Source organism: Electrona antarctica (assembly GCF_951216825.1).
Source record: "Electrona antarctica genome assembly, chromosome: 4".
NCBI lineage: Eukaryota > Metazoa > Chordata > Actinopteri > Myctophiformes > Myctophidae > Electrona > Electrona antarctica.
Window position 1 is genome coordinate 47784609 of NC_136809.1, and position 20430 is coordinate 47805038.

Here is a 20430-nt window from a genome sequence, read left to right on the forward strand (position 1 = left end):
TAACTAAACTTTGCTGTTTCATAGCTTTGCTTAATTACTGATTCAGACCCTCCGCAAAGGGGTTATAACAAACAGGTCTGGTAACTGTGATTTAACACACACCACTTGTAACATTTATATTACTCAAACATACATAGCCTCGACGTTGCAATAATGCCCGTAAACAATCACTTGATTTTGGCCATTTTATTACTATTATCTCATAACACACTCACACACGTACAAACATACTTCTACTACACTTGTGTACAGTATAAAGCCTTATTTGCCTTGTCTGGCCCGTGTTAGATAGTACAATAGCATTGATGATCATTACAACAAAGGAACCTGAGACTGTGGCGTTTAGGTAATAACTGCAAACACAAAGAGAAACACAAGATACATACTATTAATTCACAGATATAGCGACGGCATAGATGCATCATTTATGACTGAATTTAGAGCATTTAACGAACATATAACACATTAAAAGGACTTACTTAAACGCGTCATCCCGTTTGCTACATTGTTTCTGTAAGAATGAACGAACACATCGTGCCCTGGTATAGCTCGCCCCTCTTCCTCTGTCACCCGACACTTCCTGCCCCTCACATACCATTGTAGTAAGACCTCGCATTCCTGGTATATAGTAGTATCACATTGGTAACACATTGGTAACACATTTACCCCCCAATTAGCTGTATTAATATCTACATCCCTGAGATATACTGTAATTGGTTGATAAGAGGATCTCTGTTCTTATATAACACAGAGTATTTACTGTATAGGCAGTGAACTTCATAATAGCACCAACATTCTATACATAAATGACACAACATGAAGTTACAAATATAAGCTGGGCCGGCACTTAATATTATAATGATCCCACTCACGGAATAAACTCGACACCTCCCACTTTTAGGCTACGGTTTGAAATAAACCCAGTAGGCTAAATAGATTCCCCACAATCATTTGCAAACAAAAACATTCAAACAAAAATAAAAAATAAGTATATCAATCATGCTTCTAATCGATGAACGCCTCCGGATGGCACTCACCAGTTGAACTTATGAAATAATAAACCTAGTTTACTTTCATGCACTGAATTAATTTTGATCTCAATCTGACTGTAGGAGGTAGGCACCACCGCTTTGCTCCTTACTGAGTGACAAGTATGCCCCATCACCCAGCTGCCTCAAGTAAACACCCACTGACTAGTCTTACTCGCGCAGCATGCATATGGAAGAGTTCGTTAGGGTATTTCTCAAGAGGACTTTCTAGTCTAATTCACTGATCTTCAACCGGGATTAGGACAACCAGCCGCCGCACATCACGATGGAGGATGACGGATGGCCATGCCACCACGTCTTTCACCACCTGCGACCAACTGATGGGCAGACTTGGACATGTCCGCACCTTTACGTCCCTGACGACACCCTGGTTATCTGGATTCACCTCCACGACACGACCCATCCGGAATCGACCTCGTAGAGCATTCTGGTCCGCGACCCACACCAGGTCGCCGACGGCCACATTCCGTGCTGGAACGTGCCATTTCTCTCGGATGAAGAGATGAGGGCCCGCCAACTGGCTCCACCGCTTCCAGAACTTGTCCACCTCGCGCTGGACCGCCCGAAGACGACTGTACGGGTAGCTAGGGAAGTCAAAGCCCAGGATGTCTCCCCTGGGCCCTGCCCGCCCCAACAGCAGAGAGTTGGGAGTGATGATGTCCACGGAATCCTCGTCGACTTGAGTTCTGGCTCCGATGGGTCTTTCGTTGGCCAGGTTAGCAGCAAGGTAGAGTAGAGTCTGGAACTCCAACGCCGACAGATCATCGGTGTCGCCGACGCTGCTCAACGCCCTTTTCAGAACATGGACGGCAGCTTCGGCCGCCCCGTTCCGATGCGGTGAGTCCGCTGGGCTAAACTCCCATGCCCAGTCGGTCCCTGCAACTGCTGCTCTTTGCTGGACCTGCTCCTTGTCAATGTCCCCTAGGAACTTGTATAGATCCTCCAATGCTGGTCTCGCGCCAACAAAGTTCGTACCCTGATCAGACCACAACTTTTTTGGATGGCCTCTCAGAGCAGTGAATCGCTGGTAGGTCTGCAGAAAGCCTTCTGTAGACAAGTCCTCAACTAGGTCTGCATGGACAGCCCGTGAGGCCATGCAACTGAAGACCACGCCCCAGACTTTTCTCTTAATGCGTCGCTTCACAGTGCCCCTGACAGTGTAAGGACCGAATAAATCCAGCGTTGTGTACTCGAACGGAGCTGCTGGACTTGTGCGCACTGTAGGAAGATTAGCCATCACTTGACTGGATAGCTTAGCCCCCCGTTTGCGACAAAACAGGCAAGAGTCGATCACCTTACGTGCGACCCTTGGCCCCTGAACCACCCAGGCTTTCTTCCTGACTCGCAGGAGTGTCCCAGCCACGCCCTCGTGGTTTGCACGATGGGCCTCCTCACACAGCAGTGTGCTGAGTCGTGCCTCGTAAGGAATGATGGGCACGCCCTGGCTTTCTTGGTCAACGGTCTGAACCCGGCCTCGGCATAGCAAGAGACCTGTCTTGTCGTTCTTACTAACTACAAGACGGTTTAGTGTCGTTGTCGGGAAAGAAATTCCCCCTTGGGCGGCAAGGCACAGCTCCTTAAATGCTGTGTCCCGCTCTCCGACAGAGAGCACCGCCCCCCACTGTACACGACTGCCGGACTTGAATAAGCCTCCGTGGCCGTGCAACACTCTGCGGACGTAGCCAACTGCCCCGCAGAGTTTTGACAGTGTGCTGCATCTAGCCAAGTCCATTTGGTTCACAAGGCCTGACCCCCACAGCTGTTCAGTTTCGTCATTAGATGCTGCCACAGAACCCCCATCACTGACTGGTGAAGGACCCCTGCTGACCGCTGGAGACCCCCCATTGTCTGGTGAAGATCTGCCACTGACTGGTGAGGACCCGCCACTGTCTGGCAGTGGCGCGGACCCCTGGTTCTTAGTTTGGGATCTAGTAACAGCAGCAGAGAATGCTTTCATTTTGAACACTTTTCTCTGCAATGTACTCACGATTTCCCGCGATGAAGAAGCCACCTCAGCAGCAGACTTCATAGGCCATTGGTCGACTGGTCTGGCTAGGAACTCTGGTCCCTTTTGCCACAGGGAATCACTGTCTAATTGCTCAGGAGAACCCCCCCTCGTGACTAGATCAGCTACATTTTCCACCCCGGGAACCCACCACCAGTCAGTCACAGGCCCCGCCTTCTGGATTTCCCCAACCCTATTGGCGAAGAACGTTTGGAACCCATAACTGTCCCTTTGAATGGCACCCAAAGTGATACCACTTCTCGATTGTCAGCCTGCTATGCTTCAGCACGTACCCTTTCAGTCGTGCGGCAAAGACAGCACCGCAGATTTCAGCTTTCACTGCATCACCCTTTTGGTCTAGAGGAGCCAACTTGGCTTTTGACTCCACCAGACGAGTCTCCACCCCGCTAGCAGTTTCCCACCGCAGGTAGAGCACCGCTCCGTAGGACTCTGAGCTCCCGTCGGAGAAGGTGATGCCCCAGGGTTTCCCCACCCATCCGGGCGGAGTGATACACCTGGGGAACGTGATCGCACTCAGCTTTGCGTATTCCTCAAAAAGTTCAACCACTCTCACGCGGAGATCGCTAGACAACGGTTGATCCCAAGTGTCTTTGGTCAATGACCCCGCCTCTTGGAACGCCCTCCTGACTAGAATAACGCCCTTCTGTTTCAGAGGCGTCACAAGGCCAATGGGATCATACAGCCCCGCTACTTGACTCAGCAACATACGCCGAGTCAGAGGATCTGGCGTCTTCTCCGCCACCTCCTTCAGAGCAAGGTTTTCCTCGCTCCGCACTTTCTTTTTTCTGGCGGAAAAGTTTATGGCAACCATGATGAAGAGGCTGTCCTCCTTCACATGGTAACCAACCCCCAGAGCCTTATTGTCCTCCTCTCTCATCTGATTCGGAAACAACATAGTCTCTGGTTTCATTTCTCCATCTCCTTCCCTCCCACTTTGGCCTGACCGTACCCAGGGCTTTAGGTGAAACCCCCCGGTAGCCAGAATGGTTTTAACCCCCGCCAGTACCTCCTCCAGCCTCTGGGGGCAGTTGTGAGATAGAAAAATGTCATCTACGTAAGCGTTCTCCACGATTACGTCCCTCTCGTCAACCATGTGGGTGAACTGAGGTAGATACGCTGTCTCGCGCATCGCTATTTGAGCTATGCTACCCGCTGGACGGTCTCCCATATTGACCCGTACAACTGCATAGTCTTCAATCTTGCTGTCAACTGAGTCCCTCCATAGGAACCGGTGCAAATGTACCTCCCGCTCTTCTAGCCAAACGGAGTGGTACATTTTGCTTACGTCGCCAATGGCGGCGTATTCCCCCTCTCTGAAACGCAGCAACACTGCTCGGATCGGGTTCAAAACATCGGGCCCCTTTAGCAGGATACTGTTCAAACTCACGCCCCGGAATTCTTGACTACTGTCCCAGACTATCCTAACTGGCGTGGAAACTGAGTGTGGGTTTGGTGCCATAAGATGGTTGATCCACCAAACAGCCCCGCCCCACATGTCCATGGCAGCTTTAGACAGCTTGACAGCAGCACCTCTTTTGAGCATCTCATGCACCTGGCTAGCATAGGCCTGGTACCACACGGGATCTCGCCTGAGACGTTTCTCAGACTTTAAGAACGTGGCCTCAACCGCCGCCCTATTATTTGGTAAAGTAGACGGGTCCTCTTTCCAAGGATAGCTCGCGTCCCAATGCGACTCATCGCTGTGAGAGTCGCTTGTCTTAAAAGTCAGGCCCCTCTTGACAATCTCCATTTCTCTCTCGTCAGCGAGAGACATCTCTTTGCCACCAGGGGCGCATTTTCCACAACGACAACCCCCACACAGGGGATCGCATGCCGCCCCAATACTGTCCCAACGCCACCAAGACAGTGCCGCGCTGGTGTCAGTATGGCACGTAGCAGCCTTAATTTCAACGGCTCCACCTCTCATTGAAAGAGCAAAATGGGTTGACGCCCACTGTCCTGTGACCATTTCACTGGCGTCGAATAGAGACGGATGACATCCGCTAACCGTCTTACCCAAAATCCCCGACCAAAGTACCAAATCTCCACATCTAGCCAACCGCTGTGGGGCTAAACGACCCTCACGCGCACTGATAAGTATTTCCACCTCCAGTGGACGTCGCAACTCCTCCGGATCGGTGCCCGGAAAAAGATCTGCAATGCGCCTAGGATTAACTGGACAATTGATCTTTGCAATCTCATCCAGACCATAACAAGTCATGTCATGGTCCAGTGGAGAAGAGCCCTTCTCCCCCATTGTCTTCAACTTAATGGAGTATTTTTTCGTCTTGAATGTCTTTTTCATCCCCCCAACGCCCTGCACGCTCAGAGTGACAGGTCTTCCTTTCAGCCCGAGCCTGTCTGCAGCTTTGTGGGTGATATAATTCGTATCAGAGGCGAGGTCAATCAAAGCCCCCACCCAATCACCACTTTTCGTGTTTACTTCCAGCGTCATCATCAGAGCAGGCATCTCTCCGCCCTCAGTGCAGCCTGTCGTGGCTGTATTGTTCGTGTAAGCTTTGCGCACTATAGCTAGTTGCTTTGGCGTCAACTCGGCCTCAGCAAGCTTAAGTTAAATTTCATGTGTAGGCCCACGTGAGTCCCTCCCCACGCTACTAGCCCCCCCTCTCGCGCTGTCACTATTATTATTACTAGTGCTACTATCCCCATTACGTGGACGCGCCTTGGGGCACAACTTGAAATTATGAGGAGGCGACGAGCCGTCCCTTTTGCACTCACTTAACCTACACAGGAAATTGTCATTGCGCACTCTGCATTGGCCGTCATGTAGATATAAACACTTAAAGCATGCTTTATGTTTCTTCGCGTACGCACGCCGGCCTTCAACGTTAGCTTTCATGAATATTTTACAACGGAACAATGCCCCTGAGTGATCGCTCTCTCCGCAGATTACGCACGAACCCCGCGCCTCCTCGCCGCTAAACGTAGCCCTTGTCGACGCACGCTTCTCGCGCGCCCCGTTCCCCGGCTTATCATTCTGTCGGTCATTATTACGGCTACGTGGGCTCGGATCACTTCGTTTGGTCCCTATGCCTTTTGCATTTAATTGTTCTTGTTCAACGAGCACTTTTGTATGCTCGCGTAAGAAGGCAATGAAATGCGGGAACCTGTTTTGGCTATCAATATTATTATTTGGATTACAACGCATCACAAGCCACCGTTCTTGCATTTCTGGCGGCAATTTAGCCTCCAAATTGTGAATGACGAGCTGATTTTGAATGACGTCGCCAGCATTAAGATCCGCTAGATCTAGAACCGATTGCTCTATTAATCTAACAAGATTTAATGTCTCCTTTGGCTGGCCACTGCTTACAGCGGGCACACTTTCCAACTTCATTATAATCTCCTTGACAATCTGTCCTACGTTTCCGTAGTGGAGTTCTAATTTCTGGTAGACCTCATCTGAAGTCTGGCAATAATCAAGCCTTAATTCATCATTTATCCTTTTATCAATGGAATCAATCAGTAGCTGGTAACGCATGTCATCACCCCATCCAGGATTGTCAAAGAGTGCATAAATCCTATGCCACTGTCTCTTCCATCTGAAGTATGACATGCGTTCCCCACTGAATTGGGGTAATTTCATAGGCTGAGCAGCCAGCTTGCTACCGGCTGACTTCTTTCCTCCATTGTCAACGGCGAGAGGTACACTTTCTTGTTTAATTTCCTCTTTCATTTCTATTACTATTTCGCCTTTGTGCTTTAAATCCTGGAGGTTGGCACTTTTACGTGCTTTCAAAGCATATATCTCAGCTAATACCTTGGCCAAATTCTCGTCAGAAATGCAACCTTCCCAAGAGTTTAGTAACGTCTGCATGTCTGTTAATGATCGATCGATTACACCCTCTAGCCCGTAAATAAGACTTAGGTTAATATCCTGTTCTTCATAAGGGTCAGGACGCGCTCTGTCTGCTGCCTCTGCCGCCCACTTGAGGGCGCGCTGCACAGACTCATCTATGAACCGCTTCCATAAGTTTTCCTGCAATTCTGTCCGAGCCAAAAGATAGGATATCTTTGCGGCATCGAGTCTCGTACCAACAACAGCTATGTCCATAGCGTTTTCATCAGCCTCTACCATTGCACTTTTATAATCCGTGCTACAAGTTAGAAGCTCATCAAAACCTATATCCATGTCTTTCAGTAAAGCCTTAAGTTCACTTTCGGACTTATGGGCAGCCATACTTTTGGCTTTGGTCGTTAACCTTGTTAACGCGCCTTGGCTCGACGCGCGCGCTTTCTTTAACGCAGCTAAGGCTGCCATGGTTACACGAAATGGCTACGCTCTCGCCCCCCCCACCAACCTTGTCTCTCTTTTTAGATGGCCGGTTCGGCGTTCCTCTCTGGCGGCCAGTCGTGCTGTGAAACATATACAATGCGGTAGCCCCAACCCCTATGCTATTAGCGTTAGCATTGGCTAGGCTAGCCCCAACAACATCCAACTGGAGTTAACCTCCCTTAGCTTAGCATTAGCGTCAGTCAGCCCTCCTTTAGCTTAGCATTAGCGTCAGTCAGCCAGTTAGCCACCGTTAGCCTAATGCTAGTTGGTTGCTAGGCACAATGCAATGTCAATGGGAAGGTGGCTAGCTCCTTGCTTGTTTACAATTTAGCTTGGTCTGGTATACCCCCCAAAGTCAATGCACAGTTCCTTTCTGCAACACACAATTCCAGCGATATTCCCCCCAATGCACAAGCACTCATGTGGGCACTGAAACTCTTTATTTAGGTCGGCAAAACCGGATGCTTCCTAGCACCCAGGGCACAACCTCCTTAGCAGCAGGATCACGCTACTAGCATCCTTTCCCGAGTTAACTCAGGTCACCTCAATACGGCACGGATGATTCCCGCAGATATCAGCTACCTCCAGCAGCCTACGGGTTTCGGTCGCTGGTCCTTGGACACGGCGATCGATGACGGGTCAGCGATGCTCCGCAAACGCTGGATGGCCGTCCCTTCGTTGTCTTGCTTCTCAGCTAGCGTCACGCTAACAGCAGACAACCACCATTGCTCACGTAGTAGCTAAGCTAACAGCTAAGCTAACACGGGCCGATGGCTTTCATTAGCATTGCGGATCACACAATGCTCGTATTACTTTGAATAGCTACGGTGAATTAAGTACTGATGCATATAAATTTAGGATAAGGGAAGGATTGAAGACCAATCAATCATCTGGACTCTGGAGGAGTACCGTGGAGGAGAATTTGTAAGAATGTAATAGAGTACCAATACTCAAGAAGTCAGAATTAAGGACTGTAAACCTTTTAAACAAGTGAATATTAACTTTATCTTTACTGTTATAATGTTAAACTTATATACCTGTATTAATACCTTTTAAGGATAAATACTTTAGAGGAAAACTACAATACTAAAAGGAAAGAATTAGGCAGAGAGTAGAAGTATCAGAGTATACCAGAATACCTTAGAATGAGTTTGACACCAGACACGGAAGAAGACAAGTCACACCAGAGCTAGGGATTTTCCATTTGATATATATTACAAATTACATCGGGAGAGAAATGGCAGGTCCGTACAGCGTTAAAACGATCTCTCACTGACACATCATCAGTGACAACATTTTATACTACATAAGTCATAACATCCTTTGGACATGGGGAAGTAATGTATTTGAGTTCAGAGGGTAACCCAAAAGTGAATTATGGCGACACCTATTGCCGGGAGGCCTACTTGGGATACGTGGCAAATTATACTTCCGGTAAAATCCCGGAAGAGTGACCGAAGGGAATTGTAGTTCTTTAAGTAAATGTAGTTCACAGCCCAAGTTACTGACAACCAGCTAACGTAACTAGGAGACAATTTGTCTGCTCTAGCACCGTACCAAGGCCGAATAACATGTTTTTCACCAGAGGGGCAGATAATGCAAGACGTCAAACAGGAGAAAACAATCTTTTATCTTACTCGCTGACTGGGGGAGAGTGAGATTTAATACTATCTGTTTTACGCTGGGGCAGAAATGATATGTAAACTCAGTGGGATACAGGGCATGAAAAATACATAGTTATTGAGAACATGGAAACTACCATCCACCAAAAATAACAGATCTACAGATCTAATAACTCAAAATTATCCATCAAGTACCGTTGCTTCAGTAATACGTCGGCGGATTACACCGAAATGAATTATTACTCCGGTGGGTTACACCGCAATTAATTATTGCTCTGGTGAATTACACCGCAATTAATTATTACTCACCGGTGATTACACACGGTTAATTATTACTGTACGGATATAACTAAACTTTGCTGTTTCATAGCTTTGCTTAATTACTGATTCAGACCCTCCGCAAAGGGGTTATAACAAACAGGTCTGGTAACTGTGATTTAACACACACCACTTGTAACATTTATATTACTCAAACATACATAGCCTCGACGTTGCAATAATGCCCGTAAACAATCACTTGATTTTGGCCATTTTATTACTATTATCTCATAACACACTCACACACGTACAAACATACTTCTACTACACTTGTGTACAGTATAAAGCCTTATTTGCCTTGTCTGGCCCGTGTTAGATAGTACAATAGCATTGATGATCATTACAACAAAGGAACCTGAGACTGTGGCGTTTAGGTAATAACTGCAAACACAAAGAGAAACACAAGATACATACTATTAATTCACAGATATAGCGACGGCATAGATGCATCATTTATGACTGAATTTAGAGCATTTAACGAACATATAACACATTAAAAGGACTTACTTAAACGCGTCATCCCGTTTGCTACATTGTTTCTGTAAGAATGAACGAACACATCGTGCCCTGGTATAGCTCGCCCCTCTTCCTCTGTCACCCGACACTTCCTGCCCCTCACATACCATTGTAGTAAGACCTCGCATTCCTGGTATATAGTAGTATCACATTGGTAACACATTGGTAACACATTTACCCCCCAATTAGCTGTATTAATATCTACATCCCTGAGATATACTGTAATTGGTTGATAAGAGGATCTCTGTTCTTATATAACACAGAGTATTTACTGTATAGGCAGTGAACTTCATAATAGCACCAACATTCTATACATAAATGACACAACATGAAGTTACAAATATAAGCTGGGCCGGCACTTAATATTATAATGATCCCACTCACGGAATAAACTCGACACTATTACTTTTCCCAATAACGAGTAAAGTAACTGCCAAAACAGTAATATAATATTACTTTTACTTTGTAAAAAAAAAAAAGGCACATATTACGTTTGTTTTGTTGGCTGCCGTTTGAAAACATTTCATTTAAAAGGTAGAGAGAGATTGCTGCTTTATTACTTTATAGCCTTTTTGGCTGATTGGTGACTTATTAGTATTCAAAACAATTGGTTTCAGTTCTAAAAGAAGCGGACTTAACAGATTGTGTTGTACATTCCTTTTTTTGCGGGTGGGGGGGGGGAGTAATACGTAATATTTATATAATAGCTGTCTGTCTTGAGAGACTAGGCTGCCTCAAAAAGGTCAGACTGTTGCTCTATTGTATTGTTTAAGTATGTATACAATATATACTGTTTTTTTGTTTAGATGCTGCAGCCATGTGTGTGCAGTTCAGATTGTTGATCAAAATTACCTCTCGGACATGCTAGTGGGCACCAGTATGTATCATATTATACATTTTTATATTTTACATACAGATACCACAATTAGATACGGTTGTACTGATGCCATCTTTCCTTCTATAGTGTACTCGTGCATATTATTACGATTTATTTTACGCTATTATAACGTGATTATAATAAATGACAAAATTAATTAGGCACAACTGTATACAAATTATGCACTTTTGATGAACTTCATTTTGGAAGATCTATAAATCCCAATCCCGACTAATGTATATCGTACCTCATTTTAAGATGAGAATATTTAGCAGAGACACATGTTTTGAACTGATGTCCACAAAAACACACGCAGGTTTAGTCTGCCTTAAAATACACCTGACCCTTGAGTTAATCTGTAGATGGTGTGGATGAGTCAGTCAGTGGGGGATTAGCGGAAGAGGTATAAAACCAGAAGACTGTGGAACAGAGGGACATCAGACTATTTGGATTTACATCGTTTCTCTCAGACCGAGAGATACTGTAACCAGCCAGAAGAACCCTGTGCAAGCACAAAGGTAAGATAAACCTCTGCTTGCATTATTATACAAAGAAAACCATCTCTCTATGAAGAAATACTGAATTATGTTAAGATACGCCAGAATTGGCTAGTAGTTGGCTTTGCTGGTCTGCATAAAAAGCCAAGTTGAAAACATCTACTTGATACAAAACCAAACAATGGATGCCATAGATGGTTATTATTATTGACTAGTTTAACCAAATTGTGTGGTCATCACTCAGTTGATAGCTTTGCATGTCCCAGCTGGGACTTGGCCAATGTGTGAAAATAAACGGTTATTGTTATTCCAAATTGGCATACAGGTAACTACAGTACTGTACTACAGGCTATGAATGAGGGGACTACTATTGTTTAACAAATGTTTCATCTGCAGGCATCTGGTGTAACCTTAACCTATTATTGCTACCATATGTGTTTATTTATATTTGTATATTTGAAAGGGATCCCCATTAGCTGATGCCATGGCAATCAGCAACTATCTTACTGGCGTCCACACAAAAACATATTACAAATCACATATATTAAAACAGTAACTTCACATTACAGTTAAATCAATACTTTATGAAATAACAGTATTAATATAAATTAATACATTAATTTAGGTTATTCCTTCAACTATGGTCATCTGCATTCCAGTAAATACCTCTGCAACTTTTTCTTAAAGGCTGATTTATTTTGTATTAGACGAATGTCACGTGGTAAATTATTCCAATAAACTAAAGCTCTATCTTTGTCATGTGAGGAAAATGCACCAAGCAGCTGATTGACAGTCTTCTTCTCTTACTCTTTCAGTAACTGAACAAAATGGCAGATGTTGCAACTCCCGCCGACAAGAAGGCACCCCCCAAGTTCAAGCAGAGGACCACCCGCACCTTCAAGAGCAAGGCCCCCAAGCCTGGCCAGAAGGGGTAAGCTGGAACCTAAAGATAGAGATAAGATAAAGAAAACTTCATTGTCCATTCAATCTTAGCTGTAAAATTTGATTTGTTTCATGTTGGATACAGCAGATCGAAAACCAAGCACCACCCAACGATGCATAATGTAAATACAGCATACTGCATTGTATATGTCAGAAATCACATTGATTTAAATTGGTTTGGTCATGATTGGATTTTGATTCAAAGAAAATACAAAACGACAAAAAATGTGTGCACTGTGCACAGGATGTGATGACACCTAAGGGCTGAAAACACATTTTTTATTTCAGTTTGACCTTAACCGGTACAAGTGGAATTCATTTCGTACTGTCTCAAATACTCTTTTTTGTTAGCAATTCATGAGTTCTCCTTTATCCAATCAGATTTGGGGATGACATCCCCGGCATGGAGGGTCTTGGCACAGACATCACAGTGGTCTGCCCATGGGAAGCCTTCGGTGACATGGAGCTCAGCGACCTGGCAAAATATGGAATCGTCTAAACTCCCTTCTATTCCTTCACCTTTTTTGCCTTTCCTTCCTCTTCTGCCGACCTCTACCTCAAAGCAGCTTCCTGCCCTCTATACTCACCCCATGACCTCCTTGCAGTGAGGTTCTCAACAATGTGGACATCTCTTGTTGTGTTATGTTACGCCAAATGCCACTTTGTCTACTCACCCTTTTCCCATCAAGCCACCCTCTCAGAGTTTTATTTATAAGAGTAAATTAATGATATGTTTATGTTATTGTAAATGTTTGAGTCTGTAACACTACTCAATATAACCTGGAGTGATTGAAAAGTATATGTCAAATTGTCAATAAATTTAAATGTATAGAAATGACCGCTTGAATTGTTTTGTTTTTTACATCTTGTTTTGTTACATCTTGGTTATCATTAAGTGGCCCCAGTAGCTGGGATGAGTTAGACAAACCGTTGTCTATATAACCAAACCTAAACAGTTTAGGTGGGGAATGGAATCACAAGAAACAGATCTATAGCCTGCAGGTTTAACCACTTTAAATCTGGCCTCCCTATTTTAGTAACAGTGATACGATATAGTTGACGATACGATACATGGACGATATTGGTTCATTCATGGCGATACGATACGATTCAATGATTTAAAATCAATACAGTAACTAACTATTTAGCAAAGAAATTAAATCTGTGTGAAACATGCGGATGTGAAACCAATTATTTTCCCCGGGTAGATAATGCTGGCAGCCGGCAAGGTCACATTATAGCATTATTATTCATTAACCTTATTTCTGGAACAACAGGACATTGTTATTTACTACTAGAAATATATTATTTCGTTATAAAAATCCATATGTAGACAAACTCGACAGTCGACATAGCTAATGTTCTGGACACTTCGATCATTACAACGTCCATTACTCAGAAATATCCGTTTGAGTAAATACATTTATATATATTTTTAAAGTGAACAAATCATTGCTTCTGGGGGTCCCTGGAACAACATATTTTGAGATGGGGGTCTGCGGAAATATACACAGCCCATTTTGGGTGTCCATAATGAAGAAGTTTGAGATATAACAACCTAACTGTTAGGATTTCATAGCGCGTCACTTTGTGCACTATGAGCTTGTAGATCTGCTCTTTTTGAAAAACTGAATATTTTGTGAATATCTTTGAATACACAAACATATATTTAAAGTGAACATTTTTAACAAACATCTTCGGCCTAGCCCCTTTCGGAACCCTCGGTTAGCTTTTCTGAATTTTGGACGCGCTACCCTAGGGTCCCTGACAGCTTATTCCGCCCTCCATGGGATGCAGATTTACATACCCTCTGTTCACGGAGAGCGGCGCTTGAGTGTTGGTGAGATGTTTCAAAGATGCATAACACAGCTATAGGAGACAATTACGGAAAGGTGTACGAAACCGCATTAACCGCCGATGCCGTATTTTTTATCTTTTTTTTAAAAGGTTGAGTATGTGAATACCAATGATAGTAGGCATACCAATTCAGGATATTGTTATTGTTAATGTTTGCTAATGAATTGCATTGTTTCTGTACTTTGGTGACAGTGACAAACTAGATACCTGAGTAAAGTTCAATTTGAGCTTTGTCCAACACATCCACATCAATTCAGTCAGCCACTTGCCAGAATGTGAACCCAGGCATGTTGAGTACACCAAGGTTTTATGTTAGAAATGTTGAGTATGGGTCCCCAGCATGTAGAAACTGCGAGATGCTAACTTGCAATTATCAATCAATGTTGATTGATAATTGGCATATGTGACCATACCATTAACAACCTATAAGGAAAAATAAATCTAGATTTCATCATGCTTTAAGTAGCATGTGACGTATCAAACTAGGGGGTTTTCATGATGCTGAATCCATTCCAAGCATTAGTTTACCACAAAAAAACATTCCACAGGGCCCTTTTTCACTTTAATCCGTCCCTGTGCTACTAAATGGAATAGAGCCTTAAAGCTGTTACTATGCCTGGTGTACCAAAGCCAGAAATCGCAGAAGCCTCACCAGCATTTTAGTTTGCGTAATTAAAATATGATTTTTGTAAGACCAGAGAATAATTCGTTTTGACCAATATAACCCAATATAACACAGTAAATGTTACAAAAACCTTCCCATCCAAATAATGCCAGATGAGCAGCTGCACTCATTAATGCTGATCATAAACAGCTGTGAGACCAGAGGCTAGTTTTAAAACCTAGCTTTGCTGAGGGCCAGCCAGCCAGTCAAATCTTCATCAGCAATATGGGAAGAGTTTTCAATCTAGTTCTTGCACTGGTGACTCTTTGTTGGTTTGCCCAAGGTAAAAGTTTTTTTACTTGTGGTTTCTAATGTCAATGTATTAAATTGTAGCTGATATTGTGCAATGTGCATGTTTGCTCACTCTAGCCAGGTTCCTTAGGAGGGTTCCAAATGGCCCCTTATGGGTGTGTAACTCTTCAGTGTACAAATGGACCCATAAAGGTAATTTTTGGTTCCATTTTGTATACTCTATGGGGATCCTTGAAATGATATAGGTTGAGAACCACTGTGCTACCAATCTGAGAACCCATTGTCAAAAAATAAAGGAAAAACAGTGCCCTCTTTAGTCAACAGTCTGTCTCAAGGGTATCCGGAGAACTCGCCAATTTACCACCCTCTGCCACCCAGGTAGAAGAGCGCATCACTGCATGCCTGGCTGACATCTCACAGTGGATGTCTTCCAACCACCTCAAGCTGAACCCAGACAAGACTGAGCTTCTGTTCTTCCCAGCTAAGTCCTGCCCTATGCGGGAGCTAACTATCTCCGTAGACAACGCCCTGGTAAAGTCTGTCCCGACAGCCAGGAACCTTGGTGTTGTCCTGGACAGTCAGCTCTCGTTCAAAACACACATCACAGCTGTCACTAGATCCTGTAGGTTTACACTCTACAACATACGACGAATTAGACCGTTCCTCACCCAGGAGTCAGCCCAGCTCCTAATCCAGACAACAGTCTTGTCAAAACTTGACTATTGCAACTCCCTCCTTACTGGCCTACCGGCATGTGCACTTAAGCCCCTCCAACTGATCCAAAATGCCGCAGCACGCTTGGTCTTCAACCAGCCAAAATTCTCACACGTCTCCCCCCTTCTCCGCTCGCTCCATTGGCTCCCGGTCGCGGCCCGCACAGAATACAAAACTCTGATGCTGGCATTCAAAGCAACCAAAGGCATGGCCCCCCCATATCTCACAAGTATGATCGTACCCTACAAACCCTCCCGCTCACTCAGATCAGCCAACGCAGGGAAGCTGGAGGTACCTTCACTAAAAACGCCGGGACAACGCTCCACACGTCCCAAACTCTTCTCCCTTCTGGCTCCAAAACTATGGAATGCACTTCCCATTGCAGTCAGAACTGCAGCCTCACTCCCAATCTTCCGCCGTAGTCTGAAAACCCACCTCTTCAGACTCCACCATGGCCCGTAGCACTTGCCCTAGCCTAGCCCCTTAGATAGCACATTATGTAGACTTAGATAGTATTTTAAACAGACTTATAGCTTGTTATGTAGACAGCTCTAGAATTGCACTTTATGTAGTCATAGCACTTTATAGTACACATGTATAATATATTATATAGTATAGTATGTATAGTTTACATAGATACTCCACTGTTACGTTCTTAGTTTACGCATGATTCATGATAACTACTTTTTATACATGTGATGTATGCCATGCTTTTTGTTTTTGCTTAATGTAAGTCGCTCTGGATTAAGAGCGTCTGCTAAATGCCTAAATTGTAAATTGTAATTGTAAATTGTACCAACTCACCGCAATGAAAATTCTTCATCGTTCTGCTAACATGCTGTCCTAATCAGTGTAGTATGTCAAACCCACATATAGTTTATTTCCAAAGTGATCAAATTATTATAGTGATCAATTAAGCTATTCAATGATAAAAGGTTGAGTATGTGAATACCAATGATAGTAGGCCTACCAATTCAGGATATTGTTATTGTTAATGTTTGCTAATGAATTGCATTGTTTCTGTACTTTGGTGACAGTGACAAACTAGAAATGTCGCAATTTTAAAAAATTGCAAAGTGTGGTTGCCGCAGTGGCTTACATATGCCCCTCCCACTGATATTGCCAGCCAATTACAATGGCTCACCCCTGCGGTCATGCGTAAGTATGACCGGATTTATCCCCCCAAAAATAATTTTTCTGCAAGAAACGGTTACATTTTTCGCTTTTGCGGCGCCCCCTATGGATGAAAATATAATCGCTTTTGGCTTTTGGTTGATTAAACCACCCACGACATCTGATTCAAATTTGGGATGGATTGGACATTCCGTTCGTGATTTTAGGCATTTTTTGTAAAATAGGCCCCTCCCGCTAACTTCGGACGACGATTAAGGCCGAACGATACGGACAAAAAAAATTCAAAAAATCTGAAAATTTTTTAAACGCGGTCCGATAGGTCCAGAGATCATGTGTACCGATTTCTGTGAGATTCAGACAAAATCTGTAGAAACAGAAAATAAAGGTGTGTTTTGAAGAAAATTCAAAATGGCGGAAAATCTATCCTGACGCAAATGGGCGTGGCCTATATGGGGAGATGCGTCATGGCCCAAGGAATACAGGGAGAAAGGAATTTTGAATTTACGACCTACGGTTCAAGAGTTATAAGCCAAAACGTAACGTGGGCTGTTATAGCGCCACCATGAGGCCGACCGATGTAATTATAAGTTAATTAATTTTAGTAAGTATTACGAATTATCCCTCCAAGTTTTGTAACTATAGCCCTTAGGGTCTCCGAGGAAAAAATACTTGAACGTGATTTTTCGCATTTTCCCATTCATGTCAATGGGGAAATTTAATTCACTAATAAATTAATATCAATTAAACTATACAATATTTCTCTTAGCAATGACCAAGCACACCATTCTTCCGTTCAATTTGACATATGGGTCAAGTGCGTACAGTTAAAACTGTGGGAGGAGTAGCGTTTCAAAAAAAGGGTTACTCCAGTAAAATAAATAAAAAAAGTGTTACAATTACAATAGTCTGGTTTAGGGCAACCACACTAACTAGATACCTGAGTAAAGTTCAATTTGAGCTTTGTCCAACACATCCACATCAATTCAGTCAGCCACTTGCCAGAATGTGAACCCAGGCATGTTGAGTACACCAAGGTTTTATGTTAGAAATGTTGAGTATGGGTCCCCAGCATGTAGAAACTGCGAGATGCTAACTTGCATATGTTGATTGATAATTGGCATATGTGACCATACCATTAACAACCTATAAGGAAAAATAAATCTAGATTTCATCATGCTTTAAGTAGCATGTGACGTATCAAACTAGGGGGTTTTCATGATGCTGAATCCATTCCAAGCATTAGTTTACCACAAAAAACATTCCACAGGGCCCTTTTTCACTTTAATCCGTCCCTGTGCTACTAAATGGAATAGAGCCTTAAAGCTGTGCTATGTAACTTTCATCTTCTGCCCCAGATTTTGAACCCAGTGTACTGTGCAAGTGCTGCAATTTTGGCTAACAGAGCCTGTCTGCATGCTTGCAAAGGGGATACATTTAATCTTGACCATCAGGTTAAAATTTGTCAGCTCCTGTGGCTGGTGATGCATGATCTTTAACACAATCTAAATGTGTGAACATAAGAGCAGGGAAACAAAATAGCCCCCCCCCCCCCCCCAATTGCATGAGTTATATATTGTATTAACATATTGTACCATACAGATTGTATAACTTATATTGTATTAACATACTCCACCAGATTGTATTAACATACTCTCTCATACAGATTGGACAAACTTACTTTTTATTTGCTTTAATTAGTATAATCATTGGTAAGACCTGTTAAGGAAGAGGCCCAATTGTTTCCAATGTGCTGCTGTGCATGGAGCCTATTGGCACTTAAATGTGCATTGAAGCTAATCATCCCACTGAAGGTCCAGGGAAAGTCCTACATTGTAGGACTAGTAGCATGCCAAAGTCTGTGCTATTGCCATTGAGAATGCATTGGGCGTTTAAGTTAAATAACTCAGAAACTACAAATCATTTCAAAGTAAAAAGTTCCAGCATTTGTCTTCACAGTAAGCTGAATTATAAAATGTGTGAATGGAGTTTCTAGGTGAAAGTGATTTTTTACGTGCCATAGAGCTGCCATGAGCCCCATTATAAATTTATCAAATTTGAAAGCACTATATTTCTAAAACTATGAAACATTTCAAAGATTCCATTTCAGGCAAACATGTCCACCGTAAGATGAACCTAAATAGGTTTGAATGGGGTTTCTATAGGTGTAAGTATGTAGGACTAGTAGCATGCCAAAGTTTGTGCTATTGCCATTGAGAATGCATTGGGCGTTTAAGTTAAATAACTCAGAAACTACAAATCATTTCAAAGTAAAAAGTTCCAGCATGTGTCTCCACAGTAAGCTGAATTATAAAATGTGTGAATAGAGTTTCTAGGTGAAAGTAATTTTCGACGTGCCATAGAGCTGCCATTGAGCCCCATTATAGATTTCTCAAATTTGAAAGCACTATATTTCTAAAACTATGAAACATTTCAAAGATTTCTTTTCAGGCAAACATGTCCACCGTAAGATGAACCTAAATAGGTTTGAATGGGGTTTCTAGGTGTAAGTATGTAGGACTAGTAGCATGCCAAAGTTTGTGCTATTGCCATTGAGAATGCATTGGGCGTTTAAGTTAAATACGGGGAGGAAATATGACAGCAAACTGCCTGTCATATTTTCTCCCTATTCCAAAGCCCCCCCCCCCCAGGTACATTATATATTGAAACTATTTTCAGCAATGGTACACTTATTTTTTCAGTGGGTAGATCTTGTTGAGCTGGTCATTTAGAAAGTAGATCTCACGTCATAAAAGTGTGGGCACCCCTGTTCTAGCCCCTAGGATGACCTGAGGCCCACCACTTAAAAACCACATGCTACGGACCCCACAGCCCCAGTTTGATTCCAGTCTTGCATGGTTCTCTAGTTTACAAGCTTTGGGTCATAGCTATATAAACAGATATTGGACTTAATTTGGCATATATTCCCCTGTGAAGAAATTAGCTTCAAGTCACTGGCTGTATTAAAACTCAAAATGTCTTGTGTTTACAGGATTCTCACTAGCCGTCCCCAAGCTGAATGGGTCTGCTGCCCCCCTGATGTCCAACATGTCCGACGGCAGCAACATCACCATGATGAATGACATTGGGACCAACATGACCGATGGCAAAAGGAGCCATCTCGGTCTGAAGGAGCTGATGGAGGTGCAGGAGAAGCGGCAGGAGGAGGTCCGAGCTGAAGCAGCTGAAGCTGGAGGCCAACCTGACCCGCTGCTGACGTGGTGGAAGGAAGCTCTTGCACCATTGGGAGCATAGAGCATAAATCTGAATATGCAGCATGAAGATGGAAGATGACTCCATCGACTTCAGCGACTAGGACCGATGGTGGCAATCCTTCGTTCTATAATTAAAGTTTTTAAACTCCTTCTCCTCCTCCTTCTTTCCATACTAAACTAAACCCAAATTTACAAATGTGGGTTCAAGCTGTAGCATTTAAATATTTGAGGTAGAGTAAATCCCGTTAAGGACAGGAACCCATTTTTGGGTTGTTGCAATGTCCTACAGTGTGTATATAGCAACATATATATTAAAATCACACCTGTGTGAAGTGAGGGGCGCTCTTATCATTATACATCTCATGAACAACTGAATGTATGTGATTGGTTAGACGATTTGCTCGTCTACATATGATGTACATTTTCCCTTCATTGTCAATGGCATTTAATGTT

At 43.5% G+C, this 20430-nt stretch overlaps 2 protein-coding genes across 2 annotated transcripts; both read left to right on the forward strand.

Moving 5' to 3' along the window:
• Positions 1-12029: 12029 nt before the first annotated feature.
• Positions 12030-12725, forward strand: LOC306921531 (retinal cone rhodopsin-sensitive cGMP 3',5'-cyclic phosphodiesterase subunit gamma-like; the record flags this gene model as incomplete). Its single annotated transcript, XM_079498695.1, has 2 exons — positions 12030-12133; positions 12526-12725. The coding sequence occupies 2 exons, from the start codon at positions 12030-12032 to the stop codon at positions 12641-12643; spliced, it is 222 nt and encodes a 73-aa protein (XP_079354821.1). The 3' UTR covers positions 12644-12725.
• A 2111-nt stretch (positions 12726-14836) lies between these two features.
• On the forward strand, positions 14837-20126 carry LOC306922613 (uncharacterized protein). The gene is made up of 2 exons (XM_079500334.1): positions 14837-14948; positions 19755-20126. Exons 1-2 carry the CDS (start codon positions 14891-14893, stop codon positions 20015-20017), a joined length of 321 nt encoding a protein of 106 aa, XP_079356460.1. The 5' UTR covers positions 14837-14890; the 3' UTR covers positions 20018-20126.
• The last annotated feature ends 304 nt before the right edge of the window (positions 20127-20430 follow it).

Coding starts and splice junctions, on each gene's coding strand:
- LOC306922613 (XM_079500334.1), top strand. CDS start 14,891: ATGGGAAGAGTTTTCAATCTAGTTCTTGCACTGGTGACTCTTTGTTGG. Junction 14,949..19,754: donor TCTTTGTTGGTTTGCCCAAG/GTAAAAGTTTTT, acceptor TTGTGTTTACAG/GATTCTCACTAGCCGTCCCC.